This window comes from Pogona vitticeps, chromosome 2 (genome assembly GCF_051106095.1).
Source record: "Pogona vitticeps strain Pit_001003342236 chromosome 2, PviZW2.1, whole genome shotgun sequence".
NCBI classification, from domain to species: Eukaryota; Metazoa; Chordata; class Lepidosauria; order Squamata; family Agamidae; genus Pogona; species Pogona vitticeps.
Window position 1 is genome coordinate 270,227,544 of NC_135784.1, and position 25,325 is coordinate 270,252,868.

The 25,325-nt window shown below is 40.7% G+C and overlaps 1 protein-coding gene across 31 annotated transcripts in view; it reads left to right on the top strand.

Moving 5' to 3' along the window:
* MEF2C (myocyte enhancer factor 2C) overlaps positions 1-25,325 on the top strand; it is a 229,420-nt gene that overhangs the window by 175,516 nt on the left and 28,579 nt on the right. For all 31 annotated transcript variants that reach the window (XM_072992555.2, XM_020783761.3, XM_072992554.2 and 28 more), the window contains 2 exons: positions 31-217; positions 2,934-2,981. In XM_072992555.2, the coding sequence (XP_072848656.1) occupies positions 31-217; positions 2,934-2,981 (235 nt within the window). The remainder of the gene's footprint in view (positions 1-30; positions 218-2,933; positions 2,982-25,325) is intronic.

Sequence of the window (25,325 nt, forward strand, 5' to 3'; positions counted from 1 at the left end):
TCCTTCCTGCTCCCCACTTCACTTGTACAGGCTGTTCCACCACCTAACTTTGAGATGCCAGTTTCGATCCCAGTGTCCAACCACAACAGTTTGGTCTACAGCAACCCAGTAAGCTCACTGGGCAACCCCAACCTTTTGCCTCTGGCCCACCCTTCCTTGCAGCGGAATAGCATGTCTCCTGGAGTGACACACCGGCCACCAAGTGCAGGTAACACAGGTAAGCATTCCCCATTTCCACATCTTCAAGCCAAAGCTGGAATTAAATAGAACTAAAGATAATTTATAGAAAACCATACGTAACTGGGATTTCCAAATGAAGTGTTTTTGTCATACAGTTGCCCAACCTTATTTGTGGCACTTTGCAACATCTCAAATACTAGTTGGCTTCCCTTGTAATCTTCCTACGTGTTCTCCACTGCTTCTTTTTTTCTTACTCAACCCCACAAAATAAAAATTTTAAAGCACAATTAAGGAGAGAAGGTTGGAATACCTGCACAATGTGTATGAATGGTCTGCAAGCACTCACTGCATAAAATTAAGGGAATACTATGCAAACAGATTTTTTAAAAAATAAAAAGAGTTAGTGGGTGTGAACTATTAGAAACCTTTGTATATACACCATTAAATTAAATGGGAACTCTTAAGTAAGTTGTCCCCACAGCAGCAAAGAAAAGGCTAGTAGATTGTCCACAGAGTGTTTGCTCCAATGTTACTCTGTTAAACTCAGCAAGACCATTTCAGAATGTGAATCTAGGTCTACTTGACATGTCTCAGAAATGCATTGTATTATCTTTTATACAAGAAAAACCTAGGAAAGAAATTGAAAATCAGAAGGAGGTTATCTTAGCTGACAAAATAGGTCACTGGAATCTGCAGTTAAGTGGCTGGCCGTAGCCTTTGTGATAATGCGTAGGGTCATTAGGCTTTATTGATGGTGATGTATTGTTCCATCTCAAGGCTGGATTGTCTCACCTTTTAAGCAAAGTGCTGCCTTCCACCAAGTACAGGATCACCTCTAAGTGGGATAAATAGGGATTAAGATCCTTCACTCTGTCTGCTTGAAGAGCTCTCCTTAAGCACACTGAAATTGGAAGAGTCAAACAAGGACTCCAGCACAAGGAAGATATGCACATTGGAAACCCTTGACTTCACTGTTGACAACAACAATGCTGCACAAAAATACATCTAAATACCTTGCAAAGATGTCAAGGGAAGGGCCTTCACAATTCCTCTCAAGCATTCAATTAACATTGGGTTAAATTTGTTTATTTTTTTCTGACACCATTCATAGCAACAGCTTTGCTTTTATCTTGATTCTTGGTGCTGTGGCACATGACCCAATGCAAAAGAAGTGTTCCAGAAAACAGCACTTAACTTTCCTTCAAGATACACATGTATTTGCCATGGGGAGCTAGATATACAGGTTGCACAATCTCAGTCACATTGAAGGTACTGAAGCAGTTTGAAATTCCAACTTGTTGTGATCAGAACAATTTGCAATGCTTAGAGCCTGTTCTGCGTTGGAAGTTTATGCAGTCAAGAGACAGTTTGACAGAGCTGACCCAAGACATATTGCTGCCTGAGACAGAGTAGCAAATAGCACCCCTTACCCATCCCTGTTTAACTACCTAATCCGTATCTAAAGGTAACCCAGTTTTTTTGGCACCACTCCCCCTTCTTGACTATCAGAATACAATAATAGCAAATTAAATGAAATAACTAACAATTTGCTACCCTTTCATCGCACCAAAAAAAAAAACTGTTGCCTGGAGTGGATGTCTCACAGTGCATAATCATAGCACCAGCTGGAATTTTGAACACATAGGGTTGGATTTTTAAAAAACCTGCTGAGCCTTTTCTCCTATCTTCCATTTTGATCACATCAAGCTCTGGCACTGCATTTAAAGCTGCTTCAAAAATTTAAAGGAGTTCAGAGTTACTTTTTTGCACTACAGATTCCAGAATCCTCCAGTATTATGGTAACTGGCCATAATAACTGGGGAAATAGGACATTGTAGTTCAAAAATATAATTTTTTTCAACTTTGGGAAATAATGGGAAAATGAAACTGTCGTCTAGGGAATTTAAGCAAATGATGTCTGTCATCTTTGCGGAAGACAGCGATTCTCCAAAGTCTTACGTAGAGAAAGGGTCTTTCTCATCTTCTGTATTTCAAGGTTTTAAATTCAAGTTTTAATTGGAGATGCAAGCCATTGCATTGGCCAGCAGCTTTGTCAACACAAGCTGTTCTGTGTGCTTTTCTGACTGCTAAGAAAGCCAAAGATACAGACATAACCTTAGGGAAGCTGTGACACTGTAAAGCAGTGCACATAAATGGCAGGTGCGCTGTGTTCCTGTTGCTGCTATAAGACACATATTTTCCTTGCTTGAAATATTCATTTGCTGCAGAGTTCATGGGATGCAGCCTATCATGAATATTTAAGCATAATACCAAGAAGTCTTTTAAAGAGGATTACATGGGGTTGAGCAGAGTGCAGCCCTTGAGATAGCTGGACGGTGACTCTCAGCGTTCTTTGCCATTGGCTGTGCTGGCCAGGAGGGCTATAGTAGGCACAGCCCAACAACATCTGAAGGGCTGTACCTATTTGTCATGAATCTTTGCAGTATGAACAAGGTCTACATGATTTGCATATGTCACAGTAAAATAGTTTAATCTTTGATTGAAATACTGAGCACTCAGTGCCCATGCTGCTTGCTCTGAGCTGTTGCCCACTGAAGCCACTAACTGGTGGTGCAGAAGGAACTGGGTCAGTGTGTGTGCCTCAGACAGCCCCATCATTATAAGTACACCATTGGTGCTGTCTCCATTACAGCTTGCCTTGCTTTGAGGAATAGGGCTATAATTTCTGTTTGACCGTTGTGGTTTCTTTCGTCTCCTCTCTCCATCTGACTATTTTATTTGTCTTCTCCTAGGTGGCCTGATGGGTGGGGACCTCACAACGGGTGCAGGCACCAGTGCAGGTAAACAGAAGAATGTTTTATGTCTGCTTTGAAAGGGTTACAGACTCCACAACAGAGGGCTAGCATGAGGCCAGTCTTAAAATAACTCTCTGTTCTATCATTGCGAGTAGAGTTAGGTTAACCCTAAGTGTTTTGAAACTCTTGCTCACAAGCACCCTTTCCGATATTTAAGTTCCCAACTTTCTTACCTCTGAAAGGTCTCCTCTTTAATTTTGTTTTGTTTTAAAGACATGTGCAGTCTTGCAGAGTCTCACTGGGCACAACAACAAAAAAATATATCCTTCACAAACCCTAAAGCAGAGATGAGGAGATTTTTCAGACTACAGGTCCCAGAAATACTCCAGTCATCATGACTAGCCTGGAAATTGTTGCACCAAAAAGTAACTTTCTACTATCTCTAACTCTGACAGAAACTTTCATGGGCGAGCATGCGATGTACCTAGCACAGGGACATCAGGAATTGTAGGAAGTGCTTGAGAATTTTTTAGCAAGTAATTTCTGTGTCTGCTCCATTTTTCTCCCATCACACATGTGTAGGAATCATTTAGTTGAGCGGCAACAGCTTTGTGTGAATCTGGACCCAAAGAAGCCAGGTTTTAGTCAAGTTACCAAGCCCAGAGTTATGCCCTATTCTGCAACACTCCGTTGCTCAAGTGGTGGAGATTTTTTGAAGTTGGCATAAGCATAAGCTCTGTTGGCATTGACAAGCTTGTGCAGTGACAAACTGTACATTGCAGCATGCTTGAGCAGAGTGTTACATTCTTCCAGGGTCACAAAAAGAAATTGGCCCAAGTCTCAACTTGAATTCAAGGGATTACTTACACTTCTGTGTTCACTGCATTAGTCACTCCCATGTCGGAGCTTCTTCTTTTTGGTCTCTGTGAATGCACACAATTGAGTTGTTCTGCACCTGCGCAGGACCTCTTGGAAGTTTCTAGAGCATAAAGATAATTGATTAGTGGGACGTTCACCCGTGGAGTGCATGCTCTGCCCATCCAAAGTCCCCTCAGTTCCTTTTAGCTGCCGCTTCAGTTGGACCTATTTCGGAATGTTAGAGTGATTGAGCGATTATATTTTGTGAGATCATTCCTTTATTTTTCTTCTCCAATCATCTCTTTTGTTGGACGTTCCCCCTGTTTATTCTATGTTCTCCCCTTTAGATTATCCAAATCTATTTTTTCTTTTTCCTGCAGTTTTCTCTCCCCGCCACCCTCCAACTACCTCTCCCTTCCCCCTTTTCCTACCTTTTATGGCCCCTCCAGGGCCTTTCAAGTGGTGCATGCTCTGCACAAATAAGATCCCGCTCACCGACAGTCACTGCTGTTGCCTCTTTTGCCTTGGAGAGCAACATCAAACACACTCCTGCCCTGAGTGTAAAAAACTTACTAAACCCGCTCTTAAACTCTAACTACAAAGACTTTGTTTGTACATCTGGGAAAAATCTCTTAATCTGACTCCCATGGATCCAGTAACATCTCCACATCCGGAACATCAAGAAACCCCTCAGCCAGTTTCAAGCCTTACGACTCCTTCCCCTCGTCAGAAGGACCATTCGAAGTCAGCTTGGATTTCATGTCCTTCTCCCAACTTGTCACAAGAAAGGCAAAATACCTGGAACTAGATGTTGAAGAATCACCACCTCAGAAAAAGGACTTGGTCTTTGATGATCTAAATCAAGACAAGACACCCCTCTTAGCCTCTCATTCATTCCCGCAATGCTCGAGTTGGTTATAGAATTGTGGGATAAACCCTCTTCATCATTGCAAATTTCAAGATGCATCGAGAATTATTATAAGGCCCATGGTCCCGATACAGTTGTGGAGTAAGATTCTACCCATTCTTTAAGCCATGTCTGACGCTTCCAAAATGGAAGCTCTAAATATCCATGCCAAGGCCACAACCCTAGCGAAGCAGCAGAGAATTCCTTCACATCATACTGCAGACACCACATCTAAGGCTATGTCAACCTCCATCGCCTTGAGATGCCATGCTTGGCTGAGATCGGCGGGTAACTCTGACAATGCCAGATCATGAATTGAAGACCTTCCATTCAATGGAGCTGGTCTCTTCAATGCAAAAACTGATGAAGTGATGGATAATCTTCATAAACTTCGAAAAACTGCATGTCTATATTCCACCCAACAGCGCCCTCAGTTTCCCAGACAACCATTCTTCCAACAGCCCTTTCAGTCCTACCAACATCCATACCGACCGTACAAGCCACCAGTCTCTGATCAATCATACTCCGGCCCGTCGACATCCTCGACACCTACCTCCCATCCTCAACAACAACAGACACATTGGCAACCCTTTCGATACCCACAAGAAAAGAGTAAGCAATATTCATAGACTCTTTTCATCTTCTTTTCAAACTAGATTACATCCTTTCCTCAACTCCTGGCATTGAATTACTAACGACCATTGGATTCTTTCTATTATCCAAAATGGTTATTTTATTGAATTTAAACGTACTCCACCTTCTGGCACCATTAGGACCATCCGTATTCCTTGGCTCTTTGACAATAAATTTCCCTTCTCCTCCAAAAACAACCTATATACATAGTCCCTCCTTCTACCCTCCACAAAGGATTTAATTCGAGATATTTTACAATACCGAAAAAAGACAGAGGACTCCGCCCTATTCTTGACCTTCGAAATCTCAATAAGTTTATTCAACCTAAACGCTTCAGAATGTTGACGCTTGATAATATTATCCCTCTCCTTTCACAGGGGGATTGGTTTGTTGTCATCAACCTTCATGACGCGTACTTTCACATCTCCATTCATCCGCATCACCACATTCCTCTGATTCCGATTCAACAATGTCTCATACCAATTCTGTTCCCTCCCATTCGGTCTCTCTACAGCACCGAGGATCTTCCAAATGCATGACACCAGTCACTGGCTACCTCTGTCTTCAAGGTATCACCATATTTCCTTATTTCGACGACTGGCTAATAGTTGCCACTTCCTATCATGAAGCCATCAGAGCCACCCAATTAACTCTCAATACTCTTCGAGACCTTGGACTCAAGGTGAAACTTGCAAAATCCCATCTCGAACCATCACAGACCGCGACTTATATCGGAGCATATTTCGATTCCCTGCAAGCCAGAGCTTTTCTCCCTCAGGAGAGGATCATCAAACTAATAAGAGCAATACAACCTTTTCGACCTCTAGCCTTGGTATCAGCATATCAAACCCAACACCTTCTCGGGCTCATGGCTTCCACAACTGCTGTTATCCATCATGCTTGGCTGAAAATGAGGTCCCTCCAGTCATGGTATCTGTCACTCTTCAATCCCATGACAGACCCATCCAAACGTCTCACAGTAACTTATGAGCTTGCCCATCAGCTCGCCTGGTGGATGTTTCTTTCACATCTACTCATCAGAAGACCTTTTCTACCACTTCAGCTCACAATATAAGTCACCGCTGATGCCAGCCTGTTGGGCTGGGGGACACATTGTCGACATCACAGAATCCATGGTCTCTGGACAAGACAAGAACAGTTATTACACATAAACCATCTCAAACTTTTAGCAATCATCAAGGCCTTTCACACCTTTTTGCCAATCATTGCAGGGCAAGCTGTACAACTAGATACAGACAATACAACAGCCCTTTATTATGTGAACAAACAGGGAGGCATGCACTCCCTCTCATTACTATACCTGGCTGTCGAGCTCTGGGAGTGGTGTTACCTACACCACATTTTCTCAGTAGCAGTACACGTTTCCACAGATGATAATCTACTCGCAGACCATCTGTCGCCTCAGCACGTGAACACACGAGTAGTCATTGGATGACAAAGTTTTTGATCTCCTCTGTCACCGGTGGGGTGTCCCATCCATCAATGTCTTCACCTCCGAGACCAATGCCAAGTGTCACTGATATTGCTGCCATGCCAGTACCAGGAAGAACTCACTCGGAGATGCCTTTATGATAGATTGGAACAATGAATTCCCCTACCTCTTCCCTCTGATACCACTCATTCAATGCACCGTCCTTTGGCTTCATTAATTTCACTTGAATGCTATACTTCTCGCCCCGTGGTGACCACGACAACCATGGTTCACCTATCTAAGGTCGATGTCGACAGACGTCTTCCATCTCTCCTCGCTACCCAATCTTCTCACCCAGGAGAAGTTTACCATCCAGACATAGACTCTCTGAACCTGATAGCATGGAGAATACTCCTGCCATAAGAGACATACAGTGGTGCCCTGCATAGTGACGATAATCCATGCAGCAAAAATCGTCGCTATATGGATTTGTCGCTATGCAGATTTAAAAAGCCCATAGAAATGCATTGAAACCCCTTCAGTGTGTTCCTATGGGCTTAAAACATACCTTTCAAGCGAAAATCCTCCATATGGCAGCCATTTTGGGCACCTGGTAAGCGAGGAATCCATCCCTGTTTTACCCAGCAGCCATTTTGGAACCACCAATCAGCTGGGGAAAAACATAATTATGCAAAAATCAGTAAGCGAAACAGCTTACCGATCATCGCAAAGTGATTTTCCCCCATAGAAAACATTGTTATGCAATTGCGAAAGCAATCGCAAAAACATCGTCGCAATGCGTTGTTATGTGAGGCACCACTGTACTTGATTGAGCTTGAAAACCTTCAACCCAACTTCTATATTGAAATAAATAGGTTTCCCTATCCTTTGCCAGCTCTCACAACTTACCTGTGATCCCTGTTTCTTTGAGCACTGTACTTACCTTTGTCCTTCATTTTTTTCATCTTGGACTATCTCATTCTACCCTGAAGGTTTATATCTCTCCTATTGTGGCGCACCAGCTGCTTCATTTCGATTCTGCTAAGCCTTTTTCCCACCCAACTTTGAAAAAATTCTTCAAGGGACTCCACAATATTCGCCCACCACATCAACATCCTCTTCCACAGTGGTCCTTGCAACTTGTCCTCAATACGCTTACTTGAACACCCTTTGAACCAATGGCTACTGCCAATTTTAAATTACTTTCTCTGAAGACATTGTTCCTCATAGCAATAACATCTGCTAAACATGCTAGTGAACTTGCTGCCCTCAGATCTGACCCACCTTTCCTCCAATTTCACCCAGATAAAGTTATCCTCTATCTTGATGTATCGTTTTTACCTAAAGTTGTCTCTGAAGTTCATCTTAATCAACCATTGATATTATCTACTCCTTCTATACTACTCGAGTGCACACTCCACATGCTTGATGTAAGACGTTTTCTGTCCTTCTGCATTGATAAGACCAAATCATTTAGAAAATCACCACGACTTTTTCTATGTTTCCATGGCCCTCATAAAGGTGCTCCAGCTTCACCTCAAACTATCTCTTGATGGATTATTCAAACTATCTCACGGGCATATGAATTGACAGGCAAAACGCCACCTGAACATTCGAAGGTCCACTCCAGTAGAGCGCTGTCCACCTCTACTGCACTTCACTGTGGAGTTCAGCTTTCTCACATCTGCCGTGCAGCTACATGGTCTAATCCATTGACCTTCATGAGACATTATCGCCTTGATATCCAGGCGAAAAATGATGCTGCTTTTGGCAGAGCTGTTTTGACTTCTCTTCTATCGTGATGTCCCACCATCCGATAAGTGAGCTTGCCAGTCACCCAACTGTGTACATTCACAGAGACCACGAAGAAGAAAGAGAGGTTACCTGCCTGTAACCATGGTTCTTCTAGTGGTCCTCTGTAAATCCGCACATCCCACCCATCCTCCCCTCTGTCCATCACATTGCCTTTTTAAATAGATCTTTGACAGCAGCGGACTCTTTCAGGAACTGAGGGGACTTTGGGTGGGTGGAGCATGCGCTCCATGGGGAAAGGTCCCACTAATCAATTATCTTTAAGCTCTAGAAACTTCCAAGAGGTCCTGCGCAGGCGCAGAACAACCCAATTGTGTGGATTCACAGAGGACCACTAGAAGAACCATGGTTACAGGTAGGTAACCTCTCTTTTGGAAGGGATCATTCTGAGGTATGGTGAGGTTGCATGGAATCTGACAGCATTCAGACCTTCTCACAGGAAGGAAATGTTGTGCATCAAAGAGGATAGCTGTGCTACAATGAAAATGAACACATTTACAGTCACACATGGATAAAGATTGCAGGTCATAGGAATGTACAGTCTTTATTGCTAGTGCCTCCCACTGTAAAAGTAAGAACATAATTGTTTTTTTTTTATTCTGGAACCCTGCTTAACAACATTCTGTTTTGCTTTGATATTATTTTTTCAAAGCATGGGCAAGGATGTTTGTCTTTTTATGTTAAAGAAACTGAAAAGAACCAGAGCAATAAGGTTGAAATGGAACTTTCACTGACCTGCTGATGGGTGTCCTCTGCTGGTTTGTAAAAACATAGCAGTCTCTGTGTTTCCCATTACACACAATAACATCCCAGCCAGCTTCACTCCTGGGAGGGCGCAGGACAGCAATTAACAATGAGGACAGTTTTGGCAAAACTCTTTCACAAAATGAAATAATGGCTCATCTAAATAAAAATCTGGCATAAATATCACCCATTTTGCTGACTAGAAACACAGTTGGCTCAAAACTCAGCAAAATCCCTGGAAAATGAGACAAGTTGCCATTCTAAAATTTAAAAACTGTTTGACTGGAAAAGTGGGTAAAAGAAAAATCCCAAATGGCTTCTTGTAGAAGAGGAGTATTGAGAAATTACATGAACAGATAAAAGTGTAATTGTATCAAGAAGCTGGGTTCCTTTTGTGGAAAATTAGAATATAGACCTTACTGCAGATGTGCATTCTTTATGTCTTAAATTTGGAGCAGTAAGAAGAGTCATTTGCTGTAGGGCAGAAAGGAAGATGAGAGGTCATTGTGAGGGTGAAACGTCTGCCACAGTGACATCATTCAACAATGGTTCTATTTTAGAGCATTCTCTCTCTCTCTCTCCTAAATATCAAAAGTTCTTTGTTTACCATTTTTTAAAATGAGGAACAGAGGCCCATGTGTGTTTCCTTGTCGCCATGTTAAAAACCGATACGACGATGATCCTTTGGTTCGGTTTGCCAGAGAACACAGTCGTTGTCAAATTGGGAGTTTATGCTTTTGCATTTTCCTGTTGCATCTAAAAATAGCAAACTTGCTACAAAAGAAGAATGAAGTTGTTTCCAAGTTTTCCTCCAGTTATTATAAAATCAAGCTGCTTCTGATTGCTAACAGAAAGATGTCAGTTCAAGAGTTATTTGTAACAGATTGAATGGTAATGGGAAGATAGGAATTGAAAAAAGCTTATTGGGTTAGATATAGCCTCTGTTTTCAAAACTGTAGTGTTGTGTTGGTTTGCATTGCTTGAAATAATGATCCTAAAATCATCCACAATTCCACCTTGGGAGTCTTCCAAAGAACATAAATAGAACTTGGGACTACTGACTACTTTTTATTATCCTGTGCAATTAAAATGCCAGTAGAGGTATTTTTAACCAAAACCAAGGTTATCTCAGGTTTGCTAGAGTAAATTTGTTCAGGGCTCTTCTCTGATTGGGTGGTGTATGCCACATGAATGTCAGCATTGCCAACAATATGAGAATGCACTTCCTATTTAGTAGGATTGCTAACCTATAAATAAAGCCATGGGTTTGGCGAATTTCTCTTAAACCAGAAGCTTGTGATGGAAAGAAGTGAATAAGAATGCCTTGATTTTGAGCCAATATATTTTAAAACAATCTTTAGTCACATCCTTCATCTCAACACACAGCTAACTGAGGCAGAGCAGAGAGCAGCTCACATTTAACATTTAAGATGTGAACAACTGGTCTGGTTCTTTTGAAAGGATCACCCAGACTGAAACTGGGCATAATCCTTTTAAAATCCATACAATAGGACAAGAAACAAATACGAAGTTCTGCAATATGTGTTGAACTCTGACCATAATCTGGACTGTGATATTGTTAGGAACAGAATGTTAGTATTCAAACCCACGTAGTAGATTAGCATATCAGATGAACAACACATTTAATGAACACTGTGGTCTCAAGAAAATTTCAGGGCCTTGGGTTTGCAAATACATTTTAATGTATAAAAAAGCAATCTTAGTCCCAATTTAAGTCATCTGCGCAGTCCCAGTGACTTCAGAGATTTGGAAATGCAATAATATCCACTAACTCTAAAGTTGCAACACATTTTGAGGACTACCTTACAAGAGACATTTAGGTTGAATGCTATTTTTGTCTAAATAATTTGTAATTGTCCATTTTGTTATATGCAGAATGGCTCCCTACACATACATACAAACATATATACATACACAGATGCACATCCAGGTTACACTTGTATGCACTATATAATGCCTGTCCTGAACTGTCCTTTACTATAAGATTATGAAGAGCTGTGTTGTACTGAATCCGGCATTTGGTCCATCTGGTGCAGTATATCCACCCTGACTGGTGGCAACTGTCCAGTGTGTAGGGCCAGTCTGGCTGATGGGATATATTTGGGAGTAAATCTGGTGCAATTCAATTGAGTTTATCCCCAGCTAAGGCTAAACTAATCACTAATGTGATTCCAGATGCAATGACAGGTAATACAGTATGTAGTGTACACCTGGCCCTCACCAGGGCTGACTTAAGATATATTACTCCTCTTTAGCAAAGAAGAAGATGGGGTCCCCACCACCCCAGTAGCATACACTGAAAGAGACTGGTTTGGCACTTGCCTCAGAGGGTGGAATGATGGCGAGGAGAGGGGAGTTCTGACCAGAGGCATGAGTCTCACTCTACCTAATGTAGGATCAGACCTGCACATAACTGCCATGAAACAAACATTAGTCATGAGCTCTTAACCTTTAAGTTGCTTTAGTCAGGATGAAATTGAAAAGATCTATACCTGGCATGTCTGGGGTTCGTAGCTTATTGCAAGTCTTCCTGAGAGTAGAAAATATGGCAGTTGACTAAGCCAAGTGCAGAGTGACATGCCTTGTCCTCCTGCCCTGACACACATGGAGTGGTTGGAATGAAATGGTAGTGTTATTCAAGAAGGAACACAGAAAATCATGGGAAAGCACAGTTGTTCATTGGTAGGAGACAAGTTGTCAAGTTCAGTCTCTGCAAGGTCCCAGTAAGCCTTGGAAAGACTTGGGCTTGAAATCTTAGATAGCTATTGGTGATCAGTTTACATGACACTAAGCTAGATAGACAAAGGACCTTCCTCCATGTAAGGCACCAGCTTTTTTGGAATGAAGATGATGGAATTAAATACATTGCAGTATAAAACAAATGAAAGAGGTTATGTGCCTCCTCTCTTCCATGCTAAAGATGAAGAACGTAAAACCTAGAACTAAACATTAAAAAGGAGAAGAGTGTGGGTGGGAGTAGCAAAGAAGGCAGCCTGACTGACATATACCAGAGATTTTTTTATATATTTTAAAGAGCTGTATGAATACCAGTGCCAGTTATTTAATGGAAGTGATAAGCTGTAAATAAGTATTTGAAGGAAAGAAAAAACAACAAATATATAGTGCATTAGAAGCATAGATGGAAAAGTTGCTTATTTGACAACAACACCCACAGTTCCCCAACTCCCTATGACTTTTCCATGCTCTGCACAAAACACATGGGTATATATGATAGGGAAGAGTAATTAATGATCACTGTTGTTAGAGATGCTGGCCAATAGGGGCTTGTGAAACTTGTGCCTCTATATTTTCCACAGCATTCCAGACCTTTCAGCAAGATGATATCTTGTTAGCTTTACATTAGTCATTTTTCTGCTTTTGGTCACACATTGGCTATGCATCAATGTATTATACATTCTGCTAGCATTTCAAACTAAACAGAAATGTAGGTAATAGCTATTTATAATTTATGGGTCTCTAGGCCGGAAGAATTCTGGGCATGCTTTCAAAATAACTTAACTAAAGGAATGATTTGCAAAAAAGAAAGAAAGAAAGAAAGAAAGAAAGAAAGAAAGAAAGAAAAAGGCAATAGAGTGTGCCCAAATGCCTCTATACCAAACAGGCAGAATATGAAGCAATCAGTACTGAGATGCTGAGCTGATCCTAAAATAACAAAAAGCACCCCAAACTCATAAACATCAATGGTATGCATACCTAGTTCCCTTTTGTGTCCTGGCAAATGCCAGCATGATTTCTACTTTTCAACTCCAGAAATATGTTAGATGCTGTACAAAATGTTTTTTCCCCTACTTGTTTATTTCTAATTGTGCTTTAGCTTTTGAATGTTTCCCAATTACTAAGAATATATCCCACAATATGGTAGTTGCCAAGCTTTTAAAATGAGGGCAAGGGTCTAAAAGTATCCAACCTAGCTTATGGAGAACTAAAATTGGCATTTATGGAGCATAAACTAAGTGTATAAAAGCTTTTGGATCAATCTTTCAAGACTACAGGATGAAGACTAAATAAAAGATAATTATGCTTCATTAGGAACACAGTGTTTGGGAACTGCTAGCCAAAGTATGAAGTCAGCATTTACACTTATCATTCAAGTTAGTACTCATAGATTCTTGGCTCCACTTTTCACCAGGAATTACAGGTAGCCGTGAGGGCTATTCTTGTTGTTGTTGTTGTTGTTTAGTCGTTTAGTCGTGTCCGACTCTTCGTGACCCCATGGACTAGAGCACGCCAGGCCCTCCTGTCTTCCACTGCCTCCCGGAGCTGGGCCACATTCATGTTGGTCACTTCGAGATGTCCAACCATCTCATCGTCCCCTTCTCCTCTTGCCCTCACACTTTCCTAACATCAGGGTCTTTTCCAGGGAGTCTTCTCTTCTCATGAGATGGCCAAAGTACTGGAGCCTCAGCTTTAGGATCTGTCCTTCCAGTGAGCACTCAGGATTGATGTCCTTTAGAATGGATAGGTTTGTTCTCCTTGCAGTCCAGGGGACTCTCAAGAGTTTCCTCCAGCACCACAATTCAAAAGCATCAATTCTTCAGCGGTCAGCCTTCCTTATGGTCCAGCTCTCACTTCCATACATCACTACCAGAAAAACCATAGCTTTGACTATTCAGACTTTTGTTGGCAAGGTGATGTCTCTGCTTTTCAAGATGCTGTCAAGGTTTGTCATTGCTTTCCTCCCAAGAAGCAGGCGTCTTTTAATTTCGTGGCTGCTGTCACCATCTGCAGTGATCATGGAGCTCAAGAAGGTAAAATCTGTCACTACCTCCATATCTTCCCCTTCTATTTACCAGGAGGTGATGGGACCAGTGGCCATGATCTTAGTTTTTTTGATGTTGAGCTTCAGACCATTTTTTGTGCTCTCCTCTTTCACCCTCATTGCAAGGCTCCTTAATTCCTCCTCACTTTCTGCCATCAGAGTGGTATCATCTGCATATCTGAGGTTGTTGATATTTCCTCCGGCAATCTTAATTCCGGCTTGGGATTCCTCCAGTCCTGCCTTTCACATGATGTATTCTGCATATAAGTTAAATAAGCAGGGGGACAATATACAGCCTTGTCGTACTCCTTTCCCAATTTTGAACCAATTAGTGTTTTCGTATCCAGTTCTAACTGTTGCTTCCTGTCCCACGTATAGGTTTCTCAGGAGATAGATAAGGTGGTCAGGCACTCCCATTTCTTTAAGGACTTGCCATAATTTGTTGTGGTCGACACAGTCAAAGGCTTTTGCATAGTCAATGAAGCAGAAGTAGATGTTTTTCTGGAACTCTCTGGCTTTCTCCATAATCCAGCGCATGTTGGCAATTTGGTCTCGAGTTCCTCTGCCCCTTCGGAATCCAGCTTGCACTTCTGGGAGTTCTCGGTCCACATACAGTACTGCTGAATTCTACCTTGTAGGATTTTGAGCATAACCTTGCTAGCATGGGAAATGAGCGCAATTGTATGATTGTTGGAGCATTCTTTGGCACTGCCCTTCTTTGGGATTGGTATGTAGACTGATCTTTTCCAGTCCTCTGGCCACTGCACCATCTAAAAAGAAGGCTTCACTATTCATTAAGAGAAGACAACTGTCTTCATGCCTTTGTAATAGAAAATCTTGCTATAGTTAATGTGCCTTTACCAGAACTCACATCTAAAGGCTGTGGATTATGTTAACATATACCTCTGTCATTTTAGGGGTGAATGTTTCTAGAATAAAGCATGTGCAAAATTCATATTAGCTGCTAGTAAACTTTCAGATATAATTGAAAGAGCCATGCTACCCCTTACCCCATGTGACCCCAAATTCTCCATTCTCAAATTAATTTCTAATTTTCCTTCTAGGCCTGGTTCACGTCATATAGTCTATTCTGCATGCCTGTCGGGTTGCTTATAAGTTACCTGTGTTTGCAAATTCACTTCTGCTTCATTCATTCGTTTGTTCATTCATTCATTCATTCATTCATTCATTCATTCATTCATTCATTCATGGGGGGGTGCATCTCCTAGATAGGTGCACACCTGAAAACATAATTTATAAACAGATACTTTAAAAATGGAGGCTGAAAGTATTAAATGAAAGTATTTTAATTTCTGAGTACTATGCTATCCCAGTTACCTGTTTCGAGCGCTCAAGATGTGATTTACTAAATGTCTTTTAAAAGTTGGTGAATGCTGTTACTTTTATTGTTGATATTTATAGAGTGCTTAATATAATAAAATCTGTAAGTATTAGTTCTGTGTAAGTGCAACAGTGTCTATACAAAATTTAGAGGGCACTGATAGCTTTTGCTCTGTTGAAATGTGGCCTCTGCCATGTGTTCCCAGAGTTGTTTGCCTTCACATCATTCTCTTGTTAAACGTGTTCCTAGTCTTATCTTGTCTCTAATTTACAGTGTCTCAATATTTATCTTTGTACAATGATGGATTGAAAGAGTAAAATCATTGAGCCAATAATGAGAATCCCTCCTATTAAAATGAGTCATAGAAGCTGCAAGTCTTTCTGAGGTGGGTTTTAAAGAAAAGGATGATTGACTTCTTCCCCCTTAAATCACAAGCAATTAAGTGTATTCTTATAGGAAGCCCACACTCAAATAATAAGTTTTGAATTGCGGCAGTCAGTCCTCTCCACGTACTGGTGTTGAAATTTCTGTAGCATGTTTTGCTTCAACACATGGCAATCTGTCCCTTTATTCAGAGAAAGTATAAGGGAGGATTGCAGATCAGCAAACATCTGGACTTCATGCATACCCTTGAGAATTGAAAAAAGATAGTTGATGTCTCCTAGATCATGGAATGCAGCTGTGTGTTTGCTCCAGAATGGAAAGCAAGCCATGCATTTAATTCGGAGTGAAAAATCCGCATTTCACTCCAAAAGTTCCTGGCTGACCTTGAAGAATGAATGAATGTAATGAACTGCTGAAGCCATCAATAACTGAGTAGTGGTGATAGGATGAGGCTCCAGGACCTGCTATTAGTGGGTACCATTACCATTGCTCAGTTGCAAATGGCTTTATCGTGTTGTTACATTTATTCTTAAAAATATGTTCTAAACTCTGATTGTAGCATTAAGGTTATAAAGCTGTCCCTCCCTTCCTAACCTTTTAATGCGAGCCACACATACACATACTATTAAGTCATTTTTTCTTATTGTTTTTCACATGCTTTATTAATGGATTAGCTGTTTGATGCTCGTGGAAGCTTTTGCTGGGACGACACTTAACCAATTTTGATTTTTAACAACCCAGTTATTATACTATACTAGATGATACATTAACTGCATGTGTAAAGTCAACTTCCCTTGCAACTTCCCTTAAAAATGCCAGTTTAAGATGTGTGTGAAAACTCTCCCACTATTTTCAGAGAGAAGTTGCAAATGTTGGGAGAAGCCAATTTTTACTACTAATTAAATTATGTACTGCCCCATTAATGCAAGGGCTATACAGGGTGGTAAGATTAAAAGTTATACTACCCCACAATAACAACAACAAACCATTCTAAGACAGTACAGTGGAACCTCTACTTAAGAACTTAATCCGTTTTGGAATGGTGTTCTTAAGTTGAAACGTTCTTAAGTTGAAGCAAAATTTCCCATAGGAATGGCCTGAAAACCAATTAATCCGTTCTGGCTGTTTTTTTGTTATGTAGAGGTGCGTTCGTACATTGAAGCATTAGTTCCCATAGGAACTAATGCAAAGCTGGTTAATACGTACTCTACCACTAGGGGGAGAATTTTTTTTAACCTAAGATGACCTACGGTTAAAAAAAGAGCAGGAAAGGTTTTTTTTCCTGTTCTTATCTTGGATTTCTGTTCTCAAGTAGAAGCAAAATTTAGCAAATGGAGCTGTTCTTAAGTTGGATTGTTCTTAAGTAGGGACGTTCTTAAGTAGAGACCCCACTGTACAATGATACAACAGACAATAATTATAACCATAGAATGAGTAATCCTATGAAATCTAGAATTAATTTTGTAAAAAATTGTTATCAGGTTTGGCCCTTAGCTAACTAATCTCCAGACTGAATGTATTCGATTTTATAACTGCAAATCTATTTTAACATGAGTCATCAGCGGATGTTCAAAGTGGGCTCCATAGCCATTCTGGATCACTGTCAACATTATCCTGACACAGGTATTCTCTTGCAGTTGAATTGTGGACCATGAGATAGTTTGAGTTTTTGAAGAGTCACAAGTCTTCATTAGCATCTTCCATCAGATTGCTTTGTTTCTGGTGAATATTTGCTGATCCCCTAGACATGCAATTGCAGGGACAGGTGAGAAGCTTCTTTTTTGTGGGGATGGGGAGGGGGTGCAGGGCCCAATTTGACCTTGCCAAGATTCTCTTGGGATAACTTGTTTCATGGGACATGAGCTCACTGCAACGATGGCCAGACACTTTTTAGTGAACTGCCTGGAAGAAGAGGGAGCACAGGGTCCATAAACCTAGCTGCACTGCATTTGATGTTAACTTTGGCCCAGGCTTATATTTCAAAAAAAGGAGAAGAATATTTTACCTCAGAAAGGCAATTGATTTCTAGCCACAGATTGAAATAAATGAATAGTCATCTATGGCAAAAAGGCTTTCAAGCAGTCAAATAGGGATATGTGCAAGGCAATGATCTACTGCTTTGCAGTGCATTTCCCTTGACAATTGTAAAAAGGGTTATATTTTCCAGTAAGGTGTTTTCCCCTGTCAAATAAGCATTTTTGCTCACTTGTTTGATTTAGCACTCAAGGGCAGGTAGTTTGCTAGCAACCTCCAGTTTGCAACTGTTGAAGGGGAGAGTTGCCCATACAGCAGATCAGTTATGGATTAATCACCTGTGTAATTGCCTTTCTGGATTCAGGCCCACCGAACAGTAAAGTCTGTCTGCACTGTTGAGTACTGCTGGATACCACTACTAATGAAAGTGCAAATTTTGCAATGCCAAGATCTCTTGGTGGACTAATTTCTTCCAAACCCATTTTCATTATATTGATCAGCTTGTGGTCTCACTAGCCTTTTGATCTTTGAAAATAAATAATGGTTAAACATTTGTATTTGAATGCATCTGGGAATTTTGCAAATGTTAAAGAGGAGGCCTCTTGCAGTGATTGGTTTGTCTGTCTCCCTATCACAGAGATGCTGGATAGTCAGCAGGTCCTCTGGTTTCCACTGGATTAACTGCTCCAGTTCAAAGCAAAGACAGACAAATGAAAAAGATGTCTAGAAAAAGCATAGTAAGAGGTTTCAGCTCAATCTTTGCCTGCAGAGCTCTAGAATAACCATTTGTCATCTTCTCTTTCTCTTTTTCATCCTTCTATCAAATACAGTTTTTGCCATGCCACTTTTAAATATATTCCTAGCCATTCACAGTCAAAGTAGATGATACAGTTAGAACGCTACTAGAAGTGAAAATTCCTGAAGTGTTAAAAGATTTCTGATTGTCATTACCTAAGCTTTTCTGACATCTGTAGCCTGCAAATGAGCTTTCTCTCTTTTGTGATTGGTCGTGTAGAGGTTAACACAGGCTTGGCTCAACAGGAATCATCACTGCAATACTAATACATTTTGAGCTTCTAAGGATGAACTATCTGGATTGTCTAGTTACCCTCCGTAATCTTGTTTCAAGGATATTATGAATATGGGGTTTTATGTGCAGTAATCAGTTTGAATGCTGCTGATTTAAATTTGTTCTAGCAATTAGGTTTATGTATTTATTGTCTGTACAGTTTTGAGTTATGGAATGCAGTAAGAAAGCAGCATAGAAGTATTTAAGTGAGTGAAGGAATGGAAGAATTGAATCGGTGTCCGTAGTCTATGCAAGGAAAGGAGGTCAGGACTGCACCCACTTTTCTGCTCTAGATGTCATGTATTCTACCACCCTGATAATTTGTATATAAAAGGAGAGCCTGTGCACATACAATAGGCTCTCCCCATGATCAGGGACCCAAATGCAGATCACGCATAAGTAGGCACCCTTTTCCAGTAGCCGTGGTAGCTTGGCAATTCAAGGAATTGTAGTCCAGAAAGAAAGAAAGAAAAAAAGAAACACCAAAACTGTTTCCAAGTGCCACTGTTAATTGTTTTTAAAGTTTGTTTCTGTTTCAGTTGTTTCTGTTTGAATGTTACAGGTGTATACAATTTTTTGGCTGAGTGCCAAGAAATAATTTCAGTTAATAGCCATAAGTAGCTGTAAAGACCAAGAGACCGGCAGAAAAACTGAAGTGCAATTTTCAATTTGTTAATGGACTATAACAACCATCAGCCCTCTTCAGCACAGCCAATGATCAGGGATGGTGGGAGCAGCAGTCCAACAGCATTTTGAAGTGAGCACTTTGCCCAGTCCTTGTTTAAATCCTTTCCTACTTAATAACCATGTTATCCATCATGATCAGGCCTCCAATGCAGTTCCTTGCAAGTATGAATGCAAAAATCCCTGTCTCTCTCTCTCTCTCTCTTTTTTTAAAAAGAACTTATTTCCCTCAAACTGAGACTGAAATATTATACAGCCTACTTAACATAGTATATATGTAGTTAAATCTTAAAACAAGACTTGGAGAGGTACTTTTTACGAGTCTCAGAATTCCAGTCTGGGAGATCCTGGGAGTTAGAGTCTCCCACCCCAACCCAACCCCCCCAAAAAACTTTTCCAAACAGTGAAACTCATGTAGTATTACCCAGTCTCTTTAAGCAGCGCCAGCTTAATAGATCCCATTACCTGGTCACAGAGCAACAGAGACTTTGCAAGAGTATACATACAAAGAAGGAGTAAGTGATGAGAGGTACATCGTACAGTACCTTCTTTTTGGAAGCATCTAATTGGAAGTGTCTCTGGCTGAACTTCCACTTAACTATAAAGCTTAACCATGCGGTAAAACTTACAATTGCTTACTGTAAGATCTACAGTATTTACTAAGTTGACCTTGATGTTTAAAGCCTTTAGGAATTATAGCCATTAAGAAGAGGAGGAGGGCTCAAATGTGGACATCAGCACGTAATGCTTCTAAGTGGCTTGTTTAATTAAATAAATTGTTGTTGCTGAGCTGACTGGCTGGTGGGGGCAGAAAGGAGGTCTGGAAGTCCAGAGTAAAGATAGTGATGGGTACGGTACCAAACAGTTTTTGCTGAAGTGGAAACAAATAAATCAATGCAATTAGAGTTAGAGATACAGGAAACATCACCTTTTCCAGTATACAGCAGTAGCAATATGTTTATGAATTTCTCCTAACGAGATACCATTAAGAAACTATCGGCCATAGAATTTGTAGCTTTTCTGAATATATCACAGCACTGGTGATGATTTTGACTGGAACATCTATTCCAAAAGGGGGAACTCCTGGTTCCACACTTAATGTATGGCAAAAAGTGTAGTTCACTTTTGCCAACCTTTCTGGGGTTTTTTTTATCATTGTTACATAATTTCAGTCAATATGTAGCATGCCATTGTGTTTTCTGTATCTTTCAGCATCTCTTAGTCACTTTCTGCTATTCTGTAAAAACTCTTACTTGACCACTACAGACTAATTCTTCTCCTCCCTTGTTGGCTGTGCAGATTAGCATGGCTGGCTGGCACAAACCCTGCACAGGAATATTCCAAGCTGCAGTATTTTTGTTGCAGGTCCTAACTGGAATTATTCAGCAAATTTGAGGCATGGTGTTCTTTTGATGACAAACCAGTTCAGCAAACATAAGAACATAAGAAGAGCCCTGTTGGATCAGGCTAAGGGCCCATCTACTCCAGCTTCCTGTGTCTTACAGTTGACCCACCAGATGTCTCTGGGAGCACATGAGACAACTAGATAGCTATCTTCCCTGCATCTGGCAATTTGAGGTACCTTCCTTTTAAGCCTGAGGATTATACATCCCCATCATGGCTTGTAAGCTGCTATGGACTTTTCCTCCAGAAATCTGTCCAATCCCCTTTTAAAGGCATTTAGGCCAGATGACACCACATTCTGTGGCAAGGAGTTCCATAGACTAACAACACTCTGAGTAAATAGTTTATTTTTTCTGTTCTCACTCTCCCAACACTCAATTCAAGTGGATGTCCCCTGGTTCTAGTATTGCATGAGAGGAAATAGAGCTTCCCTCTATCACTTTATCCACCCCTACATAATTGTATACATCTCAATCATGTCCTCCCTCAGGCACCTTTTCTCTAGACTAAAGAGCCCCAAACGCTGTAGCCTTTCCTCAAAAGGGAGGTGCTCCAGCCCAGTCACCATTTTAGTCACTCTCTTCTGTACCTTTTCCAGTTCCACAATGTATTTTTTGAGATGTGGCAACCAGAACTGTATGCAATACTCCAGGTATGGCCTTTCCAGCATTTTCTACAATGGCATTATAGGCTGTTTTATTTTCAATCCCCTTTTTAATGATACCTAGCATGGAATTGGCATTCTTCACTGCTGCTGCACATTGGGTCGACACTTTCATCGAGCTGTCCACCAGCACACCAAGATCTCTCAAAACATGCTTACGTTTACCTAAATCAAGTCACAAATGTTATTTCTGGCTCCTGTGCAGGGTTTCATTTGCATATCTAGAAACACATGGCAGTCATGATAGAAAATGTCAGCCAGAGTCACTGCTTTTGAAGGCATGTTTACCACGTATGCATTTCAAATGGTTCAGGGGAAAATGTGGTACACCAGTAATGGAAAATGTGGGATGTTCTTTGACTGTGCAAAGTGAAGTGGCCCTCTTGTGTGGTGCAGTGACCAGAGCATTGGGCTTGGATGTGGAAATTTTCAGGTTGAGATTATCCAGATGGCCTTGGGCAAATCCGTTGTGGCTTGGATTCAAAGAACAGAGAGTGAAACAAGAGGATATGTTTGCAGGGCTCCATGGCTAGCAGAAGATTTCTCCCAGTGCAACACTGCAATATCTTGGCATTATTGTGTTACAGTTTAAGAAAAATTATGACTACAGAAGGTTTAGACTAGTGCTTATATCCTGCAGCAGAGCTTAAGAAAGTTACTCTTAGAACTACAACCCTCAGAATTGCAGATTTGTGTTGTTGTACTCCAAAAAAGAAGAGGAAGAAGGCATGTTTCCAAGCTTTGACCTCTAGTGGGCCATAAACAGATTTTGAAAAAGAGCTTCTACAAACAGAAGGACTTTGCTGTGTTTTTTCACCCTTTTTGCCAGTGGAAAGACACATATGGATCCAATCCATTTTTTATGCTTCACTTTCACCAGGAAGTGTAAGACTAGAATGCCTCCCTGAGCTCTTTGGAAGCATGTTAGGCTGCCACTGTTAATGCACAGATAATATATCCAGTGTCATCAAAGCTACCGACATGAATTTGACCAAACTCTGGAAGGCAGTGGAAGACAGGAAAGCCTGGCGTGCTCTGGTCCATGGGGTCCCGAAGAGTCGGACACAACTTAACAACTAAACAACAACAAATATAGCCTTTAGCCTTACTTAGTAAAGCAGAGCTTGTGACTGAACTGTTCCATCAATCTGTTTTGTTTTATTACATATCTGACTTGATCTGGCCTCTGAAATTCCATATAGAAAGACCATTAGTGCAATTATACAGGGATCTGAAATTACTATTAAAGATTTTCTTCTTCTGGATGATGATGTTTCCACTTGGGTTTTCCTCTGCCATTTCCACTCTTCCAAGGTAATATACTATGCAGTGCTCAACAGATGTAATATGTGAGTGGAAAGGTTCACTTCTTGGGAAAAATGTACAACATAACTCTGGATGTTGTGGCATTTTCTGGACTGAACTGCATTATGGTTTCTGTGCTTTGGTTTTTGTAATTCAACACATTATTCATTTTATTTTATTTTATAAATTTTAAAAATAGGAACATTGAAGTGGAGCAGATTTTTCCAAGATGGATACCATGCCTTTCATCCACAAAATTCATGATAGTGTGCATTTTGTCATCAACAGAGTGTATAAAAAAATTTTTTTTGAACTACATCCATGGCACTGGCCATGTTGGCTGGGGCCTACTGGTAGTAATTCAAAATAATACTAATAATTTTGCCAATATCTAGTCCTTGTAACAAACCCCTGTGACACAGTCTAGTCATTCCCTCTCTTTCCCATGTTCCGGCTGGGAATTTTATTGCTTACACAACTAAAATGTCACTAGTCACACCTAAGTGTGGCAGAAATAATTTATTTTTATTTTTTTACAAAATGATAGCAAAAAATGAAAACTGCTCAAGATGCAGCTCAAGGAGCACTGAATACTCTCCATAGCCACAGAATATTGATTGTGTTGGGTGCAAGGCAGTGGGTGGAAACCTGGAAGGAATTGAGGAATGATATGGAATGGCAGAAATCCAGAGCAGGGAGAAATCCACACTGCAACATTTTGTTGTATGATCCATCTGCATGTCTTAAATGTGCATATCTGGAGCCGGTAGGGTTATGAGAGTCAGAATATCGACCTAGCATTTGGGAGATGGGTTTTGTTTTGTTTTTCAGATTTTCATTCAACCATTCAGTCTTTCAGCCTGACCTACCCCACAAGGTCATTGTGAAGATTAAGTCAAGAAAAGAACCAAGGATGTCCCCTTGAGGTCACTGAAGGAAAGATAGGATACAGAAATGACAAGTAAATGATGGCAAATGGATAATAGATGTCATAGCACCTAAATGTCTTGGAAATATTCTCTTTTTTTGAATGACAGCTCCCAGAATGCCCCCAGGCAGCATGATCATTCAGCATGCAGGAGAAAGATGTGTGCATGGGAAATACTTCCCCTCCAGTACCTTATTACTTTAGTTCGGGGGAAGGTGAGAGCCCAACACCTGTCTAGCAAGAGGCTTCGTAAATAAGTGGAGTTCAGCTTTTCTGGAAAACTGGGTCGACGTGTGCTGTCGTTAAAATTTATACTGCTCTCTTATTTAACAAAACCTCCTTTTCAAAGCCCTGCCTGTTTTTCCCCCAAATGAGGAGAGCAGAAGCATTCACCTAAAAAAAAAAAAAAGGAAAAGAAAAAAAGGTGTCAGACAACATTCCATTTTGTTTCTCCTTCTGCTGTGCCTTTGGGTTCCTACAAAGGGCTCCTAGGGCATTGGGGGAGAAAGTGGTTATTTGCTCCAGTGCTGCACTCAGAAAGAAATAAGCTATTAGTAAACACAGTTTACTCAATAAAATCAATAAAACCAAAAGCAACTTCTTGTAAAGGTCCAGGGGAAAAACAGCTCACTTTTAAAGCACCTTGGCTGAAAAGGTAGTATAAATTTACACCTTCTGACATTTACCCTTTCCAGACTGGTACTACTTCTGTTTTTATTGTCATTGTGCAGAGTGAGTGATATCCACAACACGAATATACTGTATTTCAGCAAATATATAGCTTGCAGTCAAATAAAAATGTAACGTCGACGAAGATCTTGATTCCATCTGTTTTTCATTTTCTCCTAATTTATAATCAGGAAATCATTTCGTACATGGCATATAATTTTTGCACTTTCTAGTGGCTTGTGGAACATAACATTTCTGTGCAGAGCCATGTTTAAATTGATAACTGTCCAGGCAAGTGTAATTTTAAAGTACAAACTAAAGAAAGGTTTTAATCTCTATATTAAAAGGGCTGGACCCATTTGGTTGCTGCTGCTGGGTTTTCCTGACTTGTTTTGCCTCTGAATTTAACTCAGCCTGTCGTCGGTGCATTTAAACTTAAGGTGCCTCAGCAGAGGCTGATGCTTTCAGTGGAGGATGCGGTTTGAGCATCCAGATTAAATGCAGGCTCCCCTTAGCTGCAGGCCCCATGCGTGTATTCATCATTGATTTTCAAATGATGGGTTTGTATATCATCGGTTTTAGAGTCCACGGCCGTACATTCCGGGATCCGTATTCTGCCAAAGGCATAACAATTTGTGGCTGGAAGGAGAAACAGTCATTATATGGCTCCAAATTACTAGCTGGCACAATGTGCCAAGAACAGCAGAAATCCACTGGTAAAGAGAAGATTGTAGTTGCTCTTTAAAATAATTTGATGTTCTAAAAATACAAATGCAGGA